Raw genomic sequence first — 26,146 nt, forward strand, 5'->3', positions numbered from 1 at the left:
ACACTCACCAGCTGAAACAGTTTGTGGAGAGAAGTCGCCTGTTCTCCGACTGACATTCTAGTCTGAGGTCCTTTACTGTGGCTGTTTGATCTTCAAGAATGGCCCGCACCCTTTGATCCAAGACTCCTCTAGCAATTTGCATCTGTACCAAAACCTCTTTCAACTGATCCCTGCCATCCTTCATACATTTGTATGTTGGCTTGTTTTCCAGCAGAAGTTCTAATTTGAGAGCTAGAGAGCGACAATCTGCAGTAGACTGTCTTTGCAAATGTGGATTGGTCACTCTCTCTTTAGCAGTTATTATCCATTCAGGTACCTGTTCTAGTAGCTGGATTGTACTGGGATGCGCAGGTAAATGGTAGGTCTCTTGATCATGAAAAGAAACTGATTTCCAGTGCTCCACCATTTCCCTGGCTCCAACATAGAGTCGCTGAAAGCGTTCCAGATCAGATAGGAGATCATCATCCTCCTGATATTGCCTGGTTATGGGAGCCTGATGATGTCTCAACCTCCTGTTTAGTGTGATGAGCTGTAATGAATTCTGCTCATCAAGTGCTGGTCCCTCAGCCATAACTTTACTTTTCCCTTTGTCCTCCCTACTGTGTTGGGACTCGTTTGCTGGTTGATTCCCAGTGTGACTGGGTCGTTGTTCTTCTGGGTGCTGCTGAGTGCTTGACTTCTGCCCTTCATTCTAGTCTAGATGTTCTGGCGACTGACTTCCATCAGTTGGCCTTGTGCCACCAATACCAGGTCCTAAATGTGGAGATGGAGGAGAGGCATCATCATCATCATTGGTATGCCCTTCATCTTGGTCATCCTCCTCCTTATTAGCTTCTTCTTCCTTTATATCCTCTTCTTCTTCCTTTATATCCTCTTCTTATTCCTTATCTTCTTCTGCTTCTTCAAGGGAATTCTGCTGCTCAATATAATCCAGGATTGCTTGATTTGCCAGAGCGTTATTATATTCGGCAACTTTGTCCTGCAAGTCACTCTGCATGGTCTCAATAAGAGACTTCAAGTTTTCCAGATCAAAGACAGCATTTCCGGATGGATTTAAAATTTCAGCCAAGTTATTATAAATATATCTGTCAGTAAGGGAAGTCTTCAGAGATGTATGACAAAGCATCAAGGAGTTGAAGTCAACTCTCTTCATTTTCAGTATCGTTTCAGCCCGATCTGCAGCTCTCTGTGCTTCATCCCTTTCTTCCTTCACAATCTGCATAGCAAACTCCACCCTAGCTAGCTTTCTTTCCAGTAGCTTAATAGACCTCTCTGAATGAGCTTCAAGTAGCTTGTGGCGCAGATTCTGGTTGTCTCGTGCTTCCTTCAGCTTCTCAATCTGGTCTTCAGCTCCCTTCAATTCAGCTTTAACCTTATTCAGTTCTTCTTCTGACCCTGCAACTTCCAACATCTGTCCCATATAGTTGACAATAGTGTTCCATGAGGACTGGATGAGGACTGAACATCCGTCATTGACGGTTGCTGGGTCAGAATCAGTGGGCTCATACACTGTAACAAGAACCATATAGGGTAAGGCAGCATAATCAGATTTTTGTAAGAAGAGATGCCCTTTAAGTGGATGGGTCTGCAGCTGCTGCAACTTGTCCCTCTTCATCAGGTGCAGATATTCTTCACTATTTGGGATGGAGACGCCACCCAATAGAGTTGGAGATGCTGGACCTTTGCCCTTATCCAACTATTCTACTGTCTTTTCAGAGGTAGTTGCTTTTGCCTGGTCTTTGCAAGTACTAGTATTGATTGTAATCTGTCCTACTTACTGGTTGACTTCAGTGGTCTGAGCAGGTTGTTTGTCAGCTTGGCTGACTAGAGTCTTTTCAGTAGTCACTATCCTGACTTGACTCTCTATCTGCTTCAAAAAAGCACTGCTCTTCATCAATGTCGTCCTCGGTTTCTTTGGGCTGCCAGATTCATCTTGGGTAGCCTTCCTTTTCAGACCAGTCGGAGTGGTTTGACTCTCCGTGGCTTCTTCATCCGAAGACAAATCAATATGTTTTGATTCTGGAACTGGCTTCTCTTTCCAAGCCATTCTTACCTGGTCATGAGCTTCTGGAGCAGTTGCCCAATATAAAAATTTCCAAAATGGAATTGGAGCCGATCTCTTGAGATAGCTAATTCTAGTGTTAGAAGCTTACAGCTACTGGTGATGTATTAGTTCAGACAGTAGACTGGACAAAGGAATAGAAACTGAACTAGAATACATCTACTAGAATAAGAACGAGACTAAGTACTGAGAATGATTTTCAGATTCACATTAACCGAGTACAGAGTAGGTATACTGGAATATACTGCTGTAATTGGAATTATAGATAAAGGATTACAATGGAGATGATGTGGCTTATGAACAAAAGGATGAACAGAGTATAACCGACAACAACTGCCAATGATTGACAACCCGAGTATAATTTCCAAAAAATGCCACCAAAACGCTAACCCGATTACAATGTACTAGGCCCTATTTATATGCCTTTGGTTTACCATGGTAATTGTCGTAGTAATTACTGACTGATTCACTGCCCGTCTCACAGGAGAGCGTTCCCACCTAGTGAAACTGTCTTAGTTGTCTACACATACTCTTCGTTAGGATCCAGGTAAACCTGAGGTCCATGGCGATTAGTCTTATAAAAAGAGAGTATAAGCGCGTTGTCGTTCCGATTTTTGAATGAGTTGAATAGAAAGACATTTCGGACGTCAAATCAAAAAAAGTGTTTGAGACTTCTTCAAGGATAGTGTGCAAGGAATTGCCTTGATTCACGCTTCCTTCAGTGGATACTCTACTGGAGGTTTCTCCAAGTATGCCCTGATTTTGTAGTACACGGCCAGATCTAAAGTTCATATAGACTTATGAAGCCGTGGATAGAGTACTTACCTTTGGATTGACTAGTTGTCAATTTTTTCCACTTGACCAGATTGCACTTGCTCTCAAGCTACCGATTCCTCGTTTGCAACCTGATTCCTGTACAAATTTGATCAAGTTAGCTATTCTTCTATAAAGACAGTATAGTTTTTGCTAGCTGTTGTGATTGGTCTATGTTTATCACTTCAGATCGAGCTAATTGAGTCAACAGTTGCAATTTTCAAACTCGACTTTACCAAAAATCAAAGGACTACTGATCTGCAACTCAAAAACTAAGTGAACATGTACCAATTTGGATCCAATTGAACCCAAACTTTTCCGGTGGCCTTGTATTATGTTGGGCTAACATTGTACAAGCTCAAAAGGCAAATTGGGTGGCTCTGTGTTGCAATAGTAAATAATAGTGATTATTGACTTTTGTCAAATTTTTGTGCTTTTTGGCTTGATTTTCCAAGTGTATAACCTTTTTAGATCCTTGGACAAGTTTCAACAAGTTTGGACAAAATGTGTTCAAGTTTATCAATTGTTTCGTGTCCAAAGACTCTGATTTCAAGAATCTGGTTTAAGTCTCACTTTTGTGATCCAAGTTTCACCAAAATGTACCTATAATCTAGATGCATGCGAGCTAGTATAAGGTGGAGTGGGTCTTCGTTTTTTGAACTTACAGTCATCATGGCCTAGACACTCCTTGTCCTCTTTCTCCTTTCCACTCACGCAATTAGCTTGTCACTCAGACACCCACTTGTACCTATGTGCTTGCTCTGCTCCGATAGCTCGTGCTCCACCCATTGCTCGTGCTCCCTCCATTGCATGCTGTAGCCATCACGCTCTACCCCCCATTGCACCCGTCGTGCTCTGCTATAGCCATGGTGGAGCTTTGCCCCCATTGCCCCCAGCATAGAATCATAAAGGTTGGAGCATGACCCTCTACAGAGAGCACTCCCACAAAGAACACTCCCTCTAGGAAGCGCAAAAACTCGAATCAGAGCACGAAGGTGAAAAATTAAAGTAGGCGGCCCTTGTAACAAGCACTACAATACAACAGACCCCCACAACAGCCACCACATAGTAGATCCTTGCAACTCATGTGACAAAGCAGACACCTTCAACAACCATGACATAGCAGTCCCCTGTAACCAACATGACGCTGCAGACCTAGCAACAAACACGACCGTCAAAACTTCGAAACTTCCCTCTCCAAATGCATACTGTCACCTAAAAAATATGCTCAGAAAGGTGAGCTCTACATTGCATTTTGTTCGTGTCTATCCTCATTAGGAAAAATATGAACCCTGTTAGCAGCAAGCAAACACAGATACCACGAATGCCATTTTTTGGAGCTCTTATTGTATAACACTTATTATTTTTTATAAATTGGGAATATTGTAACTCTTATTTTTTGGATAAACCTTGTAATTGATGAGCCAAGGCTACAAGATTCCAAATTGTATCAACCTGTCATTACCTATCTTTAGTTACAGCTCCCAAATTATTAGTTTTGACCACCCAAAACCATGGCTAAGGTATAAAATCCAATTTCTATAAGTTATTTGTAAGTTTTGGATAATGAAATACATAGCGTGAGCTAACGGCACTCACTTCTCTCCTTCTGGCGCTTCCTACTCCCTCCCCGGTTGTCACATTGCAATCATGTTTGTTGCATTGCAACCACAGGTAAGAGCTCTACGCATTGACGTAAACACATCATAGTAATTCGTAGCTTTTGGCGTCGTCGACCTGCAGCCTAATTTCATCATAAGTAGGAATTTACTTTTTAAAATAAAAAACTAAGCATAGGCAGGGTATTGGGGCATCATTGCTAAGCATTTAGGTTCATTCTGGGTTGAAAACGACTAGGTCAAGAATCCACTATTGTTAATAATCGCGATTTTGAAACTTGACCTAAAGTGGGGTTTGAGACTATAAGCATGTGTGCTTAGGTCTTATAAAACTATCCCAGAAGTTTCATTACGTTTGGATGTCATTTGATGTTGTAACGGTGAATGTGATTTGTTTACCGATGAGCGATTTGTTACCATATACATGTGGTAGTGATGTGTGTGAATACACTAGGACCGCCAGGGCACTTTTTCCCTCTTTAGGAGGTTTTTTCCCCTGAGCATTGTATATATGCCCATCACTCTAGGGCTATCTATCTTTCCATTGCACACTAAGTTATACACTCTCTATTGTGTGCCTTGAGCTTCCTTCGTCTTCTCCAAGCTGTGTGTATTTCTCTGCAACCCTAATTCCAACAATTGGTATCAGAGCAGGTCACGTCCTCCCGGGCTTAGTTTCCAGCTTCTCCAGCACACGCCTGCTCACTTTCTCTGATTTCAAAGAGCTTTGGCAAGTGTTCGCAGGTCGATAAATATTTTGGGCACGCTCGTAGAGCGTGGTCTGCTCAGAATTTTTATTTGGGCTCATTTCAGCCTCTGTTTCTACTACAGGCAGTAGTGCACACGCTATTTCGTCATTTTGTGCAAAATTTCTGTCAGTGTCGTTTTTTGCATAACAGGTGCCTTATAGTCTTCTACGGTTTGTGCTATATAGAACAGGTTGTTCTCGCTCCGTTTCTCCTATTTTCGGGCAATTTTCACATCAAGTGCAACATTTACCATGGCTAACATCAACAACACAGATGTGTTCAAGATGTTTTCTGCTGAGGACCAATTGGATGGGGACAACTACCCTATGTGGGCTTATATGATGCAACATGTTCTTGTGTCAAAGGGTGTCTGGAACATTGTGCAGGGCATTGATGTATGTCCTAGTTCTGAAGATGTAGGTGATGTTGAGGATGTTACAGGTCTTGATGCAAGGATTGTTGTTGTTAGAGTTGTTTTGCCTACGGCAGAACAAGCTCTTTGGGATGTTAAGGATGCGCAAGCTCATGCATTGATTGCGTTGTCTGTGAAGCGCACCATTGTTCCTCACATCCGTTCATCAAAATCTGCAAAACAGGCTTGGGATATTCCAGCAGGTCTTTATGCAAGCCGCAATGAGGTTAAAACTTCTTTCCTGCGTAAAGAGCTGGAGTCAAAGATTATGCATGAGGAAGATGATATGGAACTTTCCTTGCTAGTGTCAAGGATATCAATGAGCAGCTTATTTTTGCAGGTGAAGTCATTTCAGACAGTTCCCTTGTGCAGACTATTCTTGATGCCTTACCAGATTCCTATCAGACTTTTGCTAGTACTTGGAGACTGATGACCCAAGGAAATCATGAAGTTGTCAAGTTTGATGCATTATGCACATTGCTGTTGCAAGAGTCACTTTCCAGAAAAAACACGACTAGGCAGCGTGCAGTTGAACAGGATTTTATTGCTTCTCAAAGAAAGGATGGTAACACTAATGCAGCCACTTCTTATGGTTCTGCTGTGAGTGGCAAAACTTCTGTTGCTAATGCTTTTTCTGGCAGCAATTCGTTTGGAAATTCTGGTGACAAGGGCAAAAAGAAGATGCGTTGCCATTATTGTAAAGCCAATGATCACTTGATCAAGTCGTGTCCTACGTTGAAGTCCAAAGAAGCTAAGAAGAAATAGGGTGGTTCCACTACGAATGCTGGTTCCACTACAAATGCAGCCATTGTTGAGTCTTTTGTGAAAGGAGACTGTAATGCTGATGTTGATGCAGAATGGGCTTTTAGTGCAGAGTGCACTTACAATCCTGTTGTCCATGATGCATGCTTGTCAGTTGCTGCAGATTCACATGTGTGGTATTTTGACAGTGGTGCTACAAATCACATTACCTCACATCGTGAATTGTTTACCTCTCTCGAGTCTGTCCCTCATGGGAATTCAGTCACTTGTGCCAACAACGCCTCTTATCCAGTTCAGGGAGTTGGAAAGATTGTGCTCACTGTTGCTCATGGCAGTTCTTTCACACTTGTTGATGCATTTTATGTACCTGGGATCAAGAAGAATCTCTTGTCTCTATCCGCACTTGCTAGACTTGGACTTGTAGTCAAATTTGTGGATGACACATGTACAGTTCATGATCTCAGTTTTGGTGATAAAATTGTTGCATCTGGCCTTTTTTGTCGTGGGCTATATAAGCTCACTTTGTATGACAAGTGTGGACAAAACTTTGCAAATGATGTTGCAGATTCAAGGGCTATTTTAGATGCAAAACTTTGGCATGCACGTTTTGGTCATCTGAATTTTGCCAGTTTGCTGCGTTTGCAGAAATCTGATATGGTTGCTTCTTTGCCGCCTCTTGAAGCACCTATCAAACATGTTTGTGAAGGCTGTATTTTGGGTAAGATGCAGCATTCTAAGTTTCCAAAGGATGGTTCAGTTCGGGCCACATGCAGGTTGCAGCTTGTGCATAGTGATGTTTGAGGGCCCATGCAAACTCCGTCCTTGGGAAATTACCTGTACTTCGTGACTTTCATTGATGATTACTCCAGGCATGCATGGGTATTTCCGCTTAAAGCGAAGTCCGAAGTTTTTATGTGCTTCAAACAGTTTCTGGCTATGGCTGAAAACGTCTCGAAATGTACTATGGGCACCCTCTGTTCGGATCGAGGGGGGGAGTATATGTCTCATGAATTTAATGCACTTCTGGCTAGTCATGGGATAAAACACCAATGTACAGTGCCTTATACACCTCAGCAAAATGGTGTTTCTGAGAGGAAAAACAGATCACTGACGGAAATGGCACGATGTATGGTCAAAAGTCAAGCTTTGCCGCATTCTTTTTGGCTTGAGGCCATCATGTGTGCCACTTATGTACTCACCAGGTGTCCTACGAAAGCTTTGAAATCTATTACTCCATATGAAGCATGGCATGATAGAAAGCCTTCTATTGAGCACATGCGTGTTTTTGGCTGTTTGGCATATGCTTTGGTGCCACAAGTGCATCGCAGAAAATTGGATGATAAGGCTGTCAAATGTATTTTTGTTGGTTATAGTGTTGAAAGCAAAGGTTACAGGTTGTATCATCCGCAAACAAAACGTATTCTGGTTTCTCGGGATGTAGTGTTTGTGGAAGATTCTATTTAGCCCTTACTATCATGTACTAGAGACAATAATGTAAGCTCACAGGACATTTATGACACTTTGTTGCCTCTTTTCAATGGTGGAAATATGAATGTAAGTTCCAATGAGGCAAATGTACAGCCTATGGGGGTTTTTGAAAATGTTCTAGATCAGCCTATTACTGATGCAGATGTAGATGATGTACTTGATGAGGAAAGGGCTGAAAATGAGCAGGCTAAAGGTATGCCAAAATGGCTGGTGCACACTTTGCGTGACAGTAAATTGGATGCACCTTTGTCTAGTCGTACTCGTTTAGGCTCTCGCCATGCATCTTATGCATCAGATTGTTATTCTTTGGCTGTGTCTAGTTTACATGATGTTGAGGAGCCTCTGTCTTTTGATGAAGCACATAATTCAGAAAATTGGATGGCTGCCATGCAATCAAAATATGATGCACTTATAGAAAATGACACATGGACTTTATGTGATTTGCCTCCTGGCAAATAGACCATTGGGACGAAGTGGGTTTACAAGCTGAAACGCAAGCCGGATGGTGAGATCTATCGCCATAAGGCTCGACTTGTTGCAAAAGGTTATGCACAGCAAAAAGGCATAGATTATGAAGAGACTTTTTCTCCCACTTGTCGTATGACTACTGTACGTTTTCTATGTGCATTGGCCGCTCATTTTGGTTGGGATGTATATCAATCAGACATTGTTACTGCTTTCTTGAATGGTGACATATTTGAGGAAGTGTATGTAACGCAGCCTCGCGGTTTTGTCATAAAAGGACAAGAGGACAAAGTGTGCAAATGTAACAAGGCTTTGTATGGGTTGAAGCAATCTCCTCGTGCTTGGTATGAGAAATCTGACATTCATTTGGTCAAAGAAGGATTTCGTAACAGTCCAACAGAAAGCACATTGTATGTAAAGCGTGAGGGTGATGTACTTCTCATTGTGGTTCTTTATATTGATGATTTACTGATCACTGGACCAAATAAGAGACATATTGCTGAATTTAAGGCTGATTTGAATGCTACTTTCAAGATGAAAGATTTGGGTCTGTTTCATCATTACTTGGGTATACAGTTTAAGCAGTGTGATGGTGGTATTGCCTTGTGTCAGAAAAGTTACATAGAGACATTGCTATGTCAGTTTGGACTTGAGGATTGCAAACCTATTGCCACTCCCATGGAAAGAGGTTTGAAGTTGAGTCTACATGATGTTGGCAATCCTATTGATGTCCTTCTTTACCAAACTGTTGTTGGCTGCCTCATTTATGTATGCAACAGGAGGCCAGATATTCAGTTTGCAATCTCACAGGTCAGCAGGTTCATGCATAGCCCAGGGTCTAAGCATTGGCAGGCTGTCAAGAGGATTTTCCACTACCTTAGTGGCACTTTACATCTTGGCTTGTTTTATCCCAAGGGGGGATCATTGCCGCCAGACTTACATGCTTTTTCGGACTCAGATTGGGCTGGTTGTTTTGACACGAGAGTGTCCACAAGTGGTTTTTGTTTCATTCTTGGTAGTTCATGTATATCATGGTTGAGCAAGAAGCAACCTACTGTGGCCACTTCGAGTTGTGAGCCTGAGTACAGGGTAGTCTTCACAACTATGGTTGAGTGTGTATGGCTCAGACGCCTTCTGGCTGATTTGGGTGTTGGACAGGACACTGCCAACACTATCTACACTGACAGTCAGAGCGCATTGGCAATTGTGAGGAACCCAGTTTTTCATGCTCACACAAAGCACATTGAGGTGCATTACCACTATGTCAGGGAGAGACTCTTAGCAGGAGAGATCAGCTTGGCTTATGTGCCAACACAGGACAACCTTGCAGATCTTTTCACAAAGGCATTATCTCGTGAGAATCTTGAAGCTTTCCGCAAAGCTTTTGGCTTACTCCCCTTTGTGGACTGTAATAGGACTAGTCTTTGAAGTTCTTAAAGTCGAAAAGAATGTAGCAGGGCATATCTTTCGTTAGCACGATTTGAAAGATTGTTGAATAGTCTATTAAATAGAGCTTATACGAATGAGTTGAGATATTAAGAGAGAACATATATTCTTTTTTTTAAATAATACACTAAAGACGAAGTTGATAAAGATTAATGAATAACAGATAGTCTGTCTATGAACAATAAAATTGAGATTTTTATTAATATCAATGTTTTATATTTATGTGTTTTAGCTTAAAATGCATGTGTAGGCTTAAACTAAGTTGTAAAAGTAGTGGAGACCCAAAAAAATAGAGGTTTTATGAGTCGCCACCTAAAAGTTGCGTTTTTAGCCAAACTGAGACGTTTTTCGCAATTTTATCAACGCTGCCTTGTAGACCAGACCTATTCCCGTCGTTTTGAGTACCTGGATTACTCTGTTCTGAGTTCGTTTGTAGAAGTTATGATGAAAACAAGCAGAAGGCAGCAGTAGTGTAGTATACACAGGGACAGATAGACATACAACATCATACAACTCTCCCTGCTATCAACCAAGAAGTGGATTGTTTCTTCATGGTAGAGTATTGCAATTGAGATTATGAAGGTATGTAATTATGTTTTTTTACTTTGATTATCATGTTGAATTGGTTGCACGAGTATGTTCTTTTGACTATTTTGTAGGCGATGCAGAAATCAGTTTGTGAAACCGGATCTGTGCAAAGTGTCATGATAAAAATCTAACCTTTACGGATCGCTTAGCGATCACGTTCTTATTTTATTCTCGTAGGTATACTTGGTGCGAAAATTGAGTTGATTGAACGCCTAAAAAGCGACTATTTTGAGAAGCCGCATGCTTTTTTATGAAAAGAAGGATTAAAGAACGACGGATGGTGCGTTTGGGGATCATTCAAAGATCTCCTCTTCTGCGAGTGTGAGTGCAAGTGTGAGTGCGAGTGCGAGTGAGACGCTGCATGCAAGCGAACTGAAGCTCGGGGGTGGTGGGAGGTTCGAGCTCCGTACAACGGAGTGCGCCCATATTCAATTGCTCCTCTGTTGTATCAAAACTCTACAAAGATTCATCAATACAAAGATCTCTTTCTCTATCTTTTGCTGTCGATCTCTATTATTCGGTTCCCGGACAATTGGTATCAGAGCAAGCGGTTGATTCTGGACATGGAAGGATATGAGAGGAGGATGAAGGAGCAAGAAGACCTGAGTCGGCGACTATGAGAAGATCTGAAAATTGCAAATCCGGAGCATGCTGAGGCTCTGCGGGGCAAAGCAGCACGAGAGCTTGATATCTATGTAGACCTTGATGGCCAACATGAAGGTGAAAACCACGCTAATCCACCTGGAAACAATAATCATTGTGGCGGCGCTGGGGTACCGCCTAAAGAAACGATGACGATATGGGAGAAGCGACAACCAAATCATTCTTAACGAAGGCTAAGCTCAAAGAGTTTGATGGTATAAGAAAGATATGCGAAGATTTAGAAGCGTGGATTGAAGAACTCAAAGATTTCGATTATACTTTCAATATCGAGAACACGACCATGAGACTTTCGAATGCTCGAGCAATGTGACCGATAAGACAATACGTACCAAGATGGCTCAATTGGAGACTTTTGGCGATGCGTACGATAAAGGTAAGTCATCTACCCCTTCTTTGTGATGTTTTATGTTTTTGATACGTCCTTTGAAAGCTTCTGTGAGATCGAATTTATGCGTAGAAGTTGAGATTAAAATTTGAATTTCTTAATTGATTTGGATAGTATTCATTGCTTCCTATCGTCTAAATTGATTGAGAAATTAAACTTGAAATTAAATCGAGAAGTTAAAAGACTTGTGGACTTAACTAGTGGTAATAATAGTTTCACGAAAGAGTTAGTAGAAAATTTGTTTTTTTTTCTTTGAAGAGTCGAAATCATAAAGATGATTTCTATAACATAAACATTGATATGCATGATGTTATCATTGGTATCAATTAGATCATTGAAAATCATGTTTTGATTGATTGTTAAGAAAGAAAAATATATCTTTAATCATTTGATGATGATAAGTCACACTCTTTGTGGAAAGAAAGAGATTCTAAATCTAGTTTTGGCAATGGAATTGATAAGGTGACTTAGATAAGAGTGTGAGATGTTGCTTGTGTTTGCTTGTGTGAGACGTTGCTTGTGTTTGCTAATGAGATTAAAGAGAATCTGGGGATAACCATAAAGAGACAAATCCAGAATTTATAGAGGATCTCTTACATGAAGTTAAGGATGTGTTCCGGACGATCTTCCTGGTATACCTCCGCCTAGAGCGGTAGACCATGCCATAGATCTATATCTAGGAGCAACACCTTATTCCAGATCTCCATACAAGTTCAATATTGATGAGCTTAAAGAGCTCAAGATACAACTTGATGATCTTTTGAAAAAAGGTTTCATTAAACCTAGTGTATCTCCTTGGGGTAGTCCTGTGTTATTCCAAAAGAAAAAGGATGGTACATATAGGTTATGCATCGACTATAGGGGATTAAACAAAAAGACCATTAAGAACAAATATCCTCTTCCTCACATAGATGAACTGCTTAGTCATTTGAGTGGTGTCACAATATTTTCAAAGGTTGACCTTCATTCTGGCTACAATCAAATCCGTATCAAGGCCGAGGACATTCCAAAGATTTCTTTTCGTACACGTTATGGACATTATGAATTTAGAGTTCTTGCTTTTGGTTTGACTAATGCTCCAACAACTTTCATGTGCTTAATGAATAATATTTTTCACCCGTATCCACATCCAAAAACATGCACTGTACCTCTAGGAGGCATGTCGGTGTGAAAAATTAAAACTCCTAAAAAACAAACTCAAAACACAAACTAGACCCCTAACCTACCTATCTGTCACCCCTTTTAGAATCAAGGAAAGAGGATATTATATAAACCGGGTGGCCACCCTAAGGCTAGGCCTCTATCCTCATCATCTAGATAAATAAAATCGTTGTCCGTGAGGCCATAGTCTTCCTCGGTCTCTATTAGTTCCTTTTCATCATCCTCTTGTGAAAGCATGCTAATCAAGAACCTCACGATGCGTGGATACTCATCTTGTGCAAAAGAATAAGCATGTGCCACTGGAGACACATTCGCTACTGGGTAGGGATCACTAGTTAGCCATAGGCGTATCAGCCATTCTAACTCCTCAAAATTTCTCTCACATGCAAGGCTCTCTATCAAATCCCATTCGCAAGAAAGTATAGGGTAGCATACGTAGAACACTTGAGGAAAAGACAAAGGGTACCTTTCATCAAAAATAGAAGTGCATGCCTCTGGTGAAGTAGACATTTCTGACAATACAGATAGATTTGGTTAGGCCTTTAAAACATAAGAGTTGTTTTTGTGTGTTGCTTGAATTGACACGGTGAATTTGGACTTATATGTAAGATCTTATAGGGTGCTCTCTCGTTGCTAGTCGCTCTTGCTCTTTACTATTTTTGTTTTTTGTGAGTATAAGGCTATATATATACATTCCCTAAGATTGGAATTGAGAGGTCAGGGAGGAAGGTTGAGAGGGGAGCGAGTGAATGATTGGTGTTAGCAAACACTCCCCCCTTCCTTGGGTAGATCATACCTTTTGGAATGAGGTCGTCACCTTTTGAAACCAATTGTTCCAAGTTGTTATGGGTGAAGGTTTTAACCAATAGTTTTCGACCGTCCTATGCGTTTCATCTAGTTTCAAGGGTGGTAAGGTACTCTCCCATGATTTTATTTGCAACATTGTTGTAGGTGGTGAACTTACCCTGGGAGGTGCAAACTCTTTCGTGCTTGTATGGATATGTACAGTGGTAGGTGGAGGTTGTGTCGAAGCTTCTATTTGCGTATAGGAACTACATGAAGAGCAAGAAGCTTCATTTGATTTCCCTGTTCCTGAGCTAGGTGGAACAAATCGTTCTTTCTTTGGTACCCAAACTAGCTCTAGAGCGGGTGTGTAACATTCCATGATTTTTTCCTTTTCGCGATTTTCAATTTGTTTTGGAGCCACAAGATTGGGTTTACATGGGCCAGGTGACAGGTAAGAGTACACTTTACGTTTGGGCACCCAGATTTGATCATTTCCTTCATAGTATCCTTGGGCTGCCAATAGTCGTTTAGGAATCCAACGCAACGTTTCTTTACATTTCTTGGAGTGAGTGGGACGGTTCATACAAGGTTTCCGTTTTTTTGCATCAACCATGCTCACTACAGAAGCTTTAGGGACCCACTTGTATGTTTTCTCTGTTATATTAGGATGGTTCTTGTGTGTCTCAAGCTTTCTTTCAACTACATCATGTGAAGCTCTAGAGAGTTGGGCTATGGGGACGTATGGTTCAACCTCCTGGACATGCAATGTCTTGGGTTTTATTTCCTTAGGCAATATCTCAGGGACTATGGCTTGAGTGGTAGGGCTAAGAGTTGGTTTTTGCGTTGTAACACCCCCAGTCCCCCAATCAATAGTGCATTTGGTGGCTATCATCCACGTGCGGCCTAGGTTTATATTACCCTCCATAGTTCCAGTAGGCATGACCAAAAAGTCTTGAGCTACAATTCCATTGTCATAACTGACAGAAGTGTGCCAGATTCCAAAAACCGTAGTTTTTTTCTTGTTGATACCCTTGACTTGGATAATACTCTCAGATAGAGGTGGCTTCCCTAACTGACACCACACCCCATAGGATAGCAGATTATATTTAGCACCCGTGTCCAATAAGGCGTTATATAGCACTTTTCCATAGGCACTATTTAACTCAATAGGGTATCGTAGAGGTGTGTCAGAGTCCAACCCATCCTCTTCAATTTCCACGTGGAATGCATTTGTGACTCCAAGGTTAGCCTCTCGTTTTTGTCTTATACGTTGTTGTCGCTCCTTAGCCTCAGCTTGAGCTTGTATCTTGTTTAACTCGGTTTGTGCTTTGGCGGCCTTCTTTTAATGAATGGCCCGTAGTTCTTCTTGGCTTAAAGGATCATAATATCTTTTGAATTTACTCCCATTGAGGAATCCAATGGTTTCAACTCCATCAAGAGTTTCCACACGAAGGGTACCTTGTGGGGTAATTTCACATACTCTATATGGTCCTTTACCAGCATATTTCAACTTTTTCTTCTCTTTACGTACTCCATACATAAGGACTTTATCACCAACTTTGATGTCCTTGTCCTTCACATGGCGATCAAACCACTTCTTTCTCCTATCCTTTTCCACAAGAGCATTTTGAACAGCCAACTATCTCTCTTTGTCTAGTTTTTCTAAGATATACAAACGCTCGGTTAAGGTGTTACCATTCCATCCTTCCTATGAAGCTACCCTAAGACTAGGAATGACAAACTCCCAAGGCATAACCGCTTCTTGGCCGTATACCATTTTGAATGGCGTACAATTAATAGCCACTTTATAAGCAGTACGATAAGCCCATAGAGCAGATGTCAACTTCAAATCCCAATCAGTGCGATGAGCTTCTACCGTCTTGGTTAAAATAGAGATTAGAGTCTTGTTGGTGCTCTCGGCTTGTCCATTAGCTTGCGGGTAATAAGGTGTAGACTTATGGTGGGATATCATAAAGGTCGTGGTAAGCTCTCTTATTACCTCATTTATAAAATGGGTACCATTATCACTAACAATTTCAAAAGGGCAACCAAATCTTGTGATAATGTTCTCAAAAAGAAACTTAGTTGTTGTCCTCGCGTCAGCTTTTTGTGAAGCCTTAGCTTCAGCCCACTTTGTTACATAGTCCGTAGCAACTAGAATATATCGAGATTGAGTGTTGCGAGCTGCGGGACTAATTGGACCTACAAAGTCTAAGCCCCATTTTGCAAATGGTTGGGTTACTTTAATAGGATGTAAGGGCATTCGGTCTTTGCGCTGTGTGGTCTTGTAACGTTGGCACTCATCACACCCTTTTGTAAAAAGTGATGCATCCTTAAATAAAGTTGGCCACCAATAGCCTGATTGCAGCACCTTTCTAGCAGTCAGGTCTCCTGAAAAATGTCCTCCTGCTATGCCCATATGTGCTTCTTGCAAGATATACAAATATTCATCCTCGCGGGCACAACGCCTAAGAATATCGTCCTTGCCTAGTCTATACAGAGTTCCGGCAATCAAACAATAGGGTTCACATTCTTTTACTAGCCTTCGAGCGATATCCTTACGAAGTTCCCTGGGTGGAAAACCATTAACTAAAAAGTTAACAATGTTCTCACTCCATTCAAGCATAGTCTCAACTATGAATAGGGAAGTATCGGGTAATTCATCATCAACTCCTGTAGGGGCTTCACCATTGGGTATGCGAGACAAATGATCAGCCATGACGTGCCTTTTACCGGGTCTCACTACAATCGTGAAATCAAACTCCAACAGAATTAACAACCATCGTGTGATTCTTCCTGTGGAGCATGGCTTGTTTACCAGATACAACAACGCTTGATGATCCACATAAAATACAAACTTGTTTGCCAGAAGGTAGTAGAGAAATTTCTTTACTGCATAAACCATTGCTAAACCTTCTCGCTTTGTAGTGGTGTAGTTCCTTTCAGAATCATTCAATTGACGGCTTACAAAACTAATGGGATAGTCCAATTTATGTTCTCCTTGTTGAGTGAGAACACACCCAATAGCAAAGTTTGATGCATCAATATGCACATGGAAAATGACATCCCAGTTAGGTGTCCTTAAAATCGGAGCACTTGCTAGTGTTTTCTTCAATTGTTCATAGGCCTGGTCACACTCTTCAGTCCATTTAAATTCAATGAGAAGCTTGTACAAAGGACGTGCTATCTCAGCGAAAAATAAATTAAACCGTCGATAATAACCCACGTGTCCCATGAACCTTTGAACTCCCTTGTAATTGGTTGGTGGTGGTAACTCTAGAATCACTTTAATTTTGCTCTCATCGGTTGAGATACCATTCTTAGATACTATATGCCCTAAAATAACTCCATGCTTGACCCAAAATTGGCATTTGAACGGGTTCAATGAGATACGATATAACCTACACTTTTCAAACACCTTCCGCAAACATGATAGATGTTCTTTCCAAGAAGAGTAAACACAAAGGTCGTCTAAGAAAGCTTCACAAAACTCTCTCAAATATTCTTTAAAAGCAGTGTTTATTAATTGTTGGAATGTAGCAGGGGCATTTGTTAAGCCAAAAGCCATCACACGAAATGCAAACATGCCAAATTCTGTGATGAAGGCAATTTTAGCTTGGTCCTCGAGCGCTATCGTGATTTGTTTGTAGCCTGAGTACCCATCTAGAAAGCTATAAGCTTCCTTGCTTGCAACTCTTTCGAGTACATGTTCGGAATATGGTAGGGGGTAATGGTCTCTTCTAGTAGCTGCATTAACCTTTTTGAGGTCCATGCACACCCTGAGTTTTCCATTATTTTTTGGCACGATAACTATTGGAGACACCCATTCAGAGTGTTCAATAGGATATATGAACCCACATTTGATAAGCTTTTCTAGTTCTTCTTGAACGATCCTTGCGTACTTAGGATTCATCGGGTAGGGTCTTTGTTGTACGGGCTTCGCAGTGCTAATCATAGGGATTGTATGTTGGACCACAGAAGGTGGAACACCTTTCATATCATGGTATGTCCAAGGGAATATGTCCTTGAATTCCTTGAGAATCTCTTTGAGGACCGCCTCTTCAACTTCTGTGAGGTCTTGGGCAATAAAAACAGGTTTTGATTCTTCACCGGGGTCGGCTAATTCTATTTCTTTAACTATTGCCGGACCATCATAGATTCCATTATTCCCATCGATAGGTATTCTTTGGGCTTTTGTGTACACAACCTTTGCTTCCCCTGTGGTGTAAGATTTGAAATGTTATGGTGCAGGATGCAAGTCTGTGGATTCTGGTTGTGCTTTGGTCTGTGCTTCCATTTCTTCTTTCTTGTGTTGTCGAGCTAACTCTTGGTTTTGACGCCTCCTTGCAGTGCGGCTCAACTTTGGCTTGTCTATGATCTCTAATTGGGCTATGTCATGGGGTCGCGGTCTACACCACATAACATTTTGGAGATATTCACCCCAATCGTCTACCAATTTTCGATGAGCATCACATGCTCCTATATAAATGAGCCATTCTGCTTAGGATCTCTTCTTTTTTATCCTAGCACGTACATTGGCTCGATATCGACGCCTCTTAAAGTTTTTCTTTTTCTTATTTGAGACCTGCTTTTGATTTGCATTTAGATCTGGGTCACTAAAGGAGTCCTTGTTGGTGTCCTCTTCACTCTCGGAGGAGCTATCATCGGTTGATGTGCTCGGTCCTTCCGAATGTTTTGACTCTGAACTTGCTCCACTCTCTAATTCATGAGATTCAGAATCCGTTTCACTCTAGGAGTCCGTGTCTGAGTCGTGTTGGTCAAAGTCTTCTATTGAGCTATCGGTGTCACTGTCAGATTGGTCTACAATTGCCTTGCCCTTAGAAGATGCATGTATGGCACTTATCATGTTCAGAGGTGCAATTTGTGGTACCTCTTCCCCCTCTAGTGTGACCCAAGTGGTTCCTCTTTCCCCAGGTATCTATGGTTGCAGCTAGGTGTACCCAATCTACGTTGTCTGATTCCGTCATACCCGGTAACACATCCATGTAAGGAGAATCTTGGCCAATGTCTGTATCCTTCTTACAAGTGTAACAATATTGTAGTGGGGCGGAGTGAACTGTGGTGTCAGAGCGATGATCAATAATGGTTTTACTCCCTAAGGGGTGTACCTTAGCAATCACCAAATCCACTCTAAGGACAGAGTCTTGGAATTGCAAATAGACATGATTTTTAGACCAATCATGAACCATTTGTGCTTCCCTCATGAATGGTCGCCCTAAAATCATTTCATATGACATAAGGTGTTTAGAGAAATCCATTACAATGAACGTATGTCGTACCTTGTGTCCTAGAACTTTGATCTTAAGATCCTTGAGCATCCCCATAGGTTTGGCTATGGTACCATTTGCCATCTTTACCACAATGTTAGTAACACTGAGGCGGGGTTTTCCCATGGATTCCCAACAATCTTTTGTAACGATGCTAACTCCCGCACCACCATCAAGAATTCACTTTATAGTTAATCCCTTGGTAGTGATGGGTAGGGTCGCATTAGACTCGTCGCCTTCAAAATACTTTACTAATTCGTTAATGGGTACCTCGATCACAGACTCGTGTCCATCTAAGTCAAGTGATTGCACATGATTTTCCTCATCAATCATAATCGAGTCAGGCCTATTTGGTTGCGCAAACTGCGGTAATCCCGTTCGTAGTTCTTCGTTAAGGAATGCTCGAAGTGCAAGGAATAACTCAGGATCTCCATACAACTTTGCTATGATCGTGGTTCGGACCTCAGAAGACATGAAGTCCACCCGTTTGGCAACATTCATTGGCATTTTGTAGGATGTAGGTCCTTGACTAGGAACTGGTGAGGATGGAATATCATATTCCTCAATGGGATCAGGTATTCCTTTGTTAAACATCCTTTCCAACAAGAAGGGTGTATGCTCACTTTCTGATGTCCCGTCCTCACTCCCTTCTTGGATGATACTAGATATGGCTAACGGTCTATGGTTCATGTGGGGTGGATGAACTTGCGTGGGAAACACTGTGTCATGAATTTTGACATGCATGGGTTCTGGTTCTAGTTTCCCTTGAGTCTCCTCCACTAAACCTCTTAGATGTTTCACCTGCTCAATCTCGTCTACTGGGTTTGGGTACGTCCCAATCTTCTTTTTACGATTCTTCCCTTTTTGCCCCTGTGGTTTATCTTGGGGGTCTTGGATTGGATTTGGAAACACTTGTGGTGTTTTCAGAGGCTCTTTATGGTTTTCTCTTATTCAGTTTTCATTTGGTTCCATGTTACGGTTTTCTTTGTCGGTCTTTCTCTTTGTGGTATTGGTTCTAGTCTCCATTGTCTCGATTGAATTTGAATCATCCTCGAGGTCATTCATATACACGGGGTCATCTCCTGTTCCTATGTTTGTTTGGGAACTTGGCTTTGAATTTCCCGTATTCTGCGACCTCTTCCTTCGTGTCTTCTTTTTCTTTGCCTGGATAACTGGCGCGGTATCTCTCTCTTCGAGGATATGGCCTGGCCCTTGAAGCATGGACCGTGTAATCGCATAAGCGGGTGCGACGGGTGGTATTGGCGATGTCACACTAGAAATTTCGACCAAATTTAGGGGTGTGATTTTAGGCGCATTTGGGTTATAGGGGCATTGGGCAATCAAGTGATCTATGCCACAACGATTACATGTGAGTATTGGCATTGCAGACGTGCTCCCTTGATTCATTTGCATCTGTGCAGCATTCTTTTGCAGCCTAATAGGGCACTCCGCTGCCCGATGTGGTCCACCACACTCGTAGCATTGAAGAGGTGGCCTCCTAGCCTGGGTGTTGATATTTTGACCTCTGGATGCGAGAGCAGCAGCTTGATAAACCGGCTTGACTTGCCCCCAACAATCTTCCATGTAGTATATAGGACACTCTTCCAATGTATCAAGTCCGTAGGCAATACTAGTGTCTATTTCCTCCTCACAGCCATCTGCGTAAGCATTAGATGGCTCGCAACCCACTTGGTTCATAGGGGCGACTCTTGGATGCGGGGGCTGGGGTCCTAGCACAGGAGGTGGTAGCGGTGTAGCTTGTACAACATTTTGAGATCTAGGGACCATGTGTTGCGGTAGTTGCTCAACAGGTGGAGCAGGCATCAATACAGGAGCTCGAGGCGCATCCGTCCAGGCTACAGGTGGTCTATTTGCCATCATACGTTTGATCATTAAACAATCCTTAGCTTGGTGACCATACCTACCACATGTGTTGCAAGTTACATTAAATTTTACTCTAAATGTAGGGCACTCACTAGTGCTATGTGGACCTAAGCAAATGGAACACCATTGTTGCTCCCTTCTTGGATACATGTGACTATTTTGAGGGGGTCGATTATCCTTAAGAGAATCTTGGATTGCCTTGGTGAGGTCTGTCAAGAATGTCTCAAATACCTTTGGCTCATTGGCAATGGGCTTTGCAGTCATGGGTTCATACTCAATGGCTTGTGAGCTAGTGGATCTCGTTTCAGTAGACACCCTCATGCCTGCTATCATCAAGTTGTCCTCTAATTGGATTGCATTGGCAGTGACATCTTCCCAGGTTGTGATACCTCTAATCACTAGTCCATTATAGATTCCTTCATTCCTCAACCCTCGAATGAATCGATCAAGCAGTTGGTTATTGTTGAAGCGCTCATTTACAGGGCAGCGAGAGTTTAAGTGCTTTAGACGACTAATGAAGTCCCTTACTGACTCTCCTTCCTTACGTTCGGCCTTCTGTAGCTGAGATGCTACACCCCAAAGCACACCTTCTCGTATGTACTCCTTTAGAAACAACCTTCGAAGGGTAGGGTAGATTGTTTTCTCATCCACCCTTACGGTTCTATACCAATCTCCAGCCTTCCCACTTAATGTCAAGCTTAAGGGACTGCACTTATGTAGTTCGTTGCGTTCCCCTAAGGAATCACATACTTGTTCAAACACTTCAATGTGTTTTCTAGCATCTTCGTCCCCATTGAATTTTTGCGTGAGTTTGGCAATTTGTACTGCCTTACTTCTAGGCTCTCTATCAGATGCATGACGCATATTTTCCGCGATAGATCGACCTATGGTTTGAGCAAACGCTGCCAAGTCACCTTTGTGAGGAGGCAGGGCCGGTGGAGGTACTCTTGGAATCATATGTGGGAGAGGGACGGGTACCGGTCTTGGCATATGTGTGGATGATGAAGGATATGGAACATAACCGGGCATAGGTCCACTCGGATAAGGGCTAGGGAGCGGCACTCGAGGAGCATAAACAAGTGGTACAATTGGAGGTGTGGGGGCCATGTGTGCATAAGGGGCTAGAGGCACATACGGTCGAGGCCCCATATTAGGTACTACGACACTAGGTAGTGGCACTGCACTAACCGTAGATGTCATCGGTACATTCTCTGTCAGGCTTATCCCTAGAGTGAGCACTGTGTTTTCCTTAATAGAGGGTTGAGCCAAGTTAGGGAAGCTAAAGTTGTTGCTCAGATGCTCAGATTGCATAGAGATCCCAGGTGAAATGACGTAAGATGGGTCCATGGGGCTCATTAGAGGAGTCTCCATTTGTGATAGAGTAGGCTGTTGAGCCTTGCTCGTATCCAGAAATCTCATGGGGCCAGCTGAGAGTATATTTACCCCTCGATTTTGCCTTTCTGATTGAATAATGCCATGGATAACATTACAGATCATTTTCTGTTGATCTTCGAGGCTCGTGGCACTAGAGGTGGATCGTACAATCTCTATCCATCCTACATGGTAGGCGTGGCCAAAGTGTAGATCCGTCAACACCTCAGTGTGGAGGTCGTATGTCCAATGATCATTAATGAACAATCCTTCTAGAGTCGACGTGTTAATGGTTTCTTGTGAGGTAGAAGCAATGTTGCTCCCCATGGTTTTACTTGTCAGCAATGGTACTCTAGAGGGAACTTCTGAAGGAGGTAGCTCAACAGGGCCTTCTTGGTAAGAAGTTGGCAGGATAACCACATGGACACTCTTTGGGGGTGTGGGGTCCATGTGCGATGTGAAAGGAGAGTCCACTTCCCCACCCCCTTCATGTGCTTCATTTGCATCAGGTTCGGAGCGAGTAGCTCTACCTAATGTTTCCATGAAATGGCTAAACATACTAGTACTAGGCTGTGGAGCTTCGAGAGGTGCATGGCCTTCTCTCTCAGTGTTTTGGGTAGGGTATGCTTCCATGATTTCTGAGTCGGAGGAGGAATCACTAGCGGCTATTTTAGGGTCTTGGGTGGTGCTACCTTGTGTCCCCGCTGAGGGTCTAGAGCCTATCGTGGATGGGTAATGGGTGTCCGTATGAACAGAGGCACCCTCAATATGCTCGTGTTCTAGCACCCGTCCAGAGCGTAAGTGCATGTGCTTTTGATACCCTAAGGTGTCAAAAAGCTGCTCTAGGAGGCCTTGTGACTAGTTTTTTGCGTGTTTTTTTGTTTGTTTTTTTGCTAGATTTTTTAGAGCGTGTCGTGGAATGGGCCGTGTGATAGCTCGAAACGAGCGTATCGCTAGGAGGGACGCACTGTGCTTTATAGCCCACCGTTTGGTTCTATTTTGCTCCAGAAAAGCCCGAAATAGTCTTTTCCTAGCTGGGGAACTAGGCTCCAAATAGCAAGTCTAAGCGTGCAAGTGGGAAGAGAAGGAAGGAGAGTGGAGGACTTGTCCCACATGCTCTCATTCCCTCTTGAGGGGGTAGGGTATATATATAAGAGTGAGTCTAGTATATATCATAGGACTGAGGCCTGGGCCTGGGCTTGAGCTTGGGCTTGGGCTTGGGGAAATGATCCCGATCCCGATCTAACTTTTATACAAACCAACCCGTCCGTTTTTATAACTCACGTTTTTTATTTTCAAAAATCTAACCTCCCCCTCACTCACGTTTATATTTTTCTTTTTTCTTTTTTTCGAAAAAGATTTTTTTAAAATTTTGGATATTATTTGGTGCGCGTTGACCTCACCTAACTATTTACTGTCCCACCTACCTACTGACCTGCTAATCAGTGGTTCACCTAATTACTAACCTGCTTAATTAACTAACTGTGCGCCTGACTGTGCACAAACTAGAAAACACAGAAAATGAAACTTGACAAAACTGTGCAGTGCAAACCAGAAAATGCAAAAAACGCAGAAACGCAAGAAATGCTAATTGTGTAAGCTGAAATCGGAGCTTAATAGAACTAACAAAACAGAGCTTAACAGAACACAGAAAACTTGAATGCAGTCAACAACATTGTGTCTTTCTCTACTGTTTTTGCATAACAACAATGATCAAACTTAAGCTGCGCCTTTCCTACATAAAAAATAGCTTCAATACAATTTACAGGTCGCCATTGGAGCTTCACGCGCAACAGCTCCCCGGCAGCGGCGCCAAAAATGTCAAGGCTAGGGACTTGCTACGCGCCGTGTGCGAGCCACAAAGGCTCCTAGCACACAGTCATACAACAGACAAGCTCACAAGGAAGAATGGTGTGTCACTCACCTTCCTGCGTAGTTGCGAATGAAGAATTCCCGCGCCGCGAAGAAGAGGGAGACGCCGCTACGCCGCGCTCAACCGCCTCGCCGCCGTCATGCCGCCGCAACGCTCGATTGCACACACACTCTCACAGTGTCTCTCTCTCTCTCTCTCACACGCACACACACACACACAAGGAGATGGTGAAGGAGAAGGTGGAGATGGAGCAAGAGCAGCTTCTATTGCACAATGAGAGAATGACTCAATTTTAGGTTTAATTGGCTTTTATGTGAGCTCACCCCATTCACACTTGGGTGCCCAACTAACCCTAGCATTTTCGTGTTAGAGTGCGCCTCTCATCGGCGATCACTCTACCTTTCCCTATTGGACCGACAAGCTTGGTTTCTGACTCTACTTAAATAAATAATACGGTTACGGTGTCCGTCGTAGGCGATAGGGTGTCCATGAGCCACGAGGGTTAACAATGCATATCATGCCTGCAGGCAAAGGGCCGCCACTCTGTGCGGGCCCAGCGCCTTCACCTTCTACCTTCACAACACCGTCTACAACCCCGCCGTGGACAACAACGACGACTTCGACTCTGTCTATGGCCTGTCCCGTAACGTGACATGGCCCAATCCCTACTCCTTCGGCACCACTTCCACCTTTGAAGACCCCATCACGGTGGCTCAGGGCCTGTGGGAGCTCGACAGCAAAGTGGGCTACACGCTCTTCCACATATTCACGGCCAACATCACCGAGGGTGACTACAAGGGCACCATCTCCATCCTGGGCCAGATTCGCGAGGCCGACCCCGTGCGCTACCTCACGGTGGTGGGTGGCACGGGCGATTACTTGGGCGCCCGAGGCTTGGCCTCTAACCACCTCGTCACCATAGACCATGCGGCCCCTGCCACATGGACCCTTTCCTTCGACCTCGACCTCTATTATTGATGATCCCTACCTATAACATCACACACGCACTTCATTTTTCCCCCCATTTTTTCCTGTCATTCAACTATCACTAGCTGCTAATAAATAGCTCTCAGAATGAATAATACGACTCGTGGAATATTCTTCAAGATTATATTTAAGGATGGATGATCTCATTCTATGCACAATAATAAACAAACGTTTTTCTACCTCTGTGGCTCTCCACCATCTCTCTCTCTCTCTCCCCACCCCCCCTTCATATGTCTTTCTCTGTATGTGGGGCTTGATTATTTTGTTCTCATCCTCCTCACTGATTAAACTATGAAAGAGTATTCACAAAAGAGCACTAAGTTGGACATCGGAATGAGCTGCATATATGTAATAGCTATTCCATACTTAGACGCAGAATACTGAATGAGTTCAATTTCTTAGCTATCCAGAACAACTCCCAACTTGAGATGATGAGATGACACTTTCAGATAGCTTCAGATGAGAAAATGAACGAAACTGAAACGAAAGACTCAAATTACAGACATAAAATAGGACAACTGAAAAATATATTCACAATCCAAATAAGGTTCAGATGGAAGGCTCGTATATCGGAGCTCTATAAAGATTAATCTAGAAGTTTAACTAGCACAAACCCGAGTAATGAATGTTCTTAATCTCTACAAGATTCAAAGATCAAGGACACAAGACTTGCGCCCCCAAAATAGAATTTGTGGGGTCTATTCATAGGTATGAGGACAAGGTTTTGACTGATCGTAGCAGGTGTATAGTGTAGGGTAACCGGTGATTACTCTGCTAGGTGACTTGATCAACTTGTAAGTAAATACTCATAGATAATCTTTCATCCAAGGTATCTCCTAGGGATTGTTGTCATGTACAAAGTTTCAAGGCTTTATCTCTTGTGCTTGCCATTTTGTTTGTATCGAGGGTTCTTTTCCTCGGGTCTCTGAACCATCTATATACACTGGGGATTTAGTAGGTTTGGCCACCGTGTGATTTTGTTGAGTACTGAAGGCCACATTTTGTTTCTTGATAATCCGATAAATAGCATCTTGCTCAGGCTACTCCCTTCTTTCTGTTAGCATATCCACTTTATAAGGCATCAACTGGTGCCACGTATTTGTATCTTGTTTGTACAAACCCTTCTTGCCTTCGCTGACTTATGGTAGATGGATGTTGCTTGTATCCACTAGGCTCCGGCTAGCTAATTGGCTTTGATTTAAGCCTCGGATAGAACTTTAGACATCTCTTTAAACTGAGGTTCTAAATTAGCTTTGTTGGCCAGTTTGTTCAATTAGGAATCTTTGACAAAGAGTTGTAGTACATTGTTTGTGTGATTTATCAACACCCTAAGCTATGCAATTC

General features: G+C 42.6%; 1 protein-coding gene across 1 annotated transcript; it reads left to right on the plus strand.

Moving 5' to 3' along the window:
• The first annotated feature begins 1,643 nt into the window (after nucleotides 1–1,643).
• LOC147431673 (dirigent protein 6-like) lies at nucleotides 1,644–24,793 on the plus strand. Its single transcript, XM_086493698.1, has 3 exons — nucleotides 1,644–1,735; nucleotides 2,547–2,609; nucleotides 24,316–24,793. The coding sequence occupies exons 1-3, from the start codon at nucleotides 1,644–1,646 to the stop codon at nucleotides 24,791–24,793; spliced, it is 633 nt and encodes a 210-aa protein (XP_086349824.1).
• Nucleotides 24,794–26,146: the final 1,353 nt, after the last annotated feature.

This window comes from Adiantum capillus-veneris, chromosome 21 (assembly GCF_014529385.1).
Source record: "Adiantum capillus-veneris isolate H3 chromosome 21, ASM1452938v2, whole genome shotgun sequence".
NCBI classification, from domain to species: Eukaryota; Viridiplantae; Streptophyta; class Polypodiopsida; order Polypodiales; family Pteridaceae; genus Adiantum; species Adiantum capillus-veneris.

Excerpts from the sequence above, each read along its gene's own strand:
- LOC147431673 (XM_086493698.1), top strand. The coding sequence starts at position 1,644 with ATGGAGACGCCACCCAATAGAGTTGGAGATGCTGGACCTTTGCCCTTA. Across the intron at positions 1,736-2,546 it reads GAGGTAGTTGCTTTTGCCTG|GAGAGCGTTCCCACCTAGTG; the intron begins GTCTTTGCAAGT and ends CCCGTCTCACAG. Across the intron at positions 2,610-24,315 it reads TACTCTTCGTTAGGATCCAG|GGTTAACAATGCATATCATG; the intron begins GTAAACCTGAGG and ends ATGAGCCACGAG.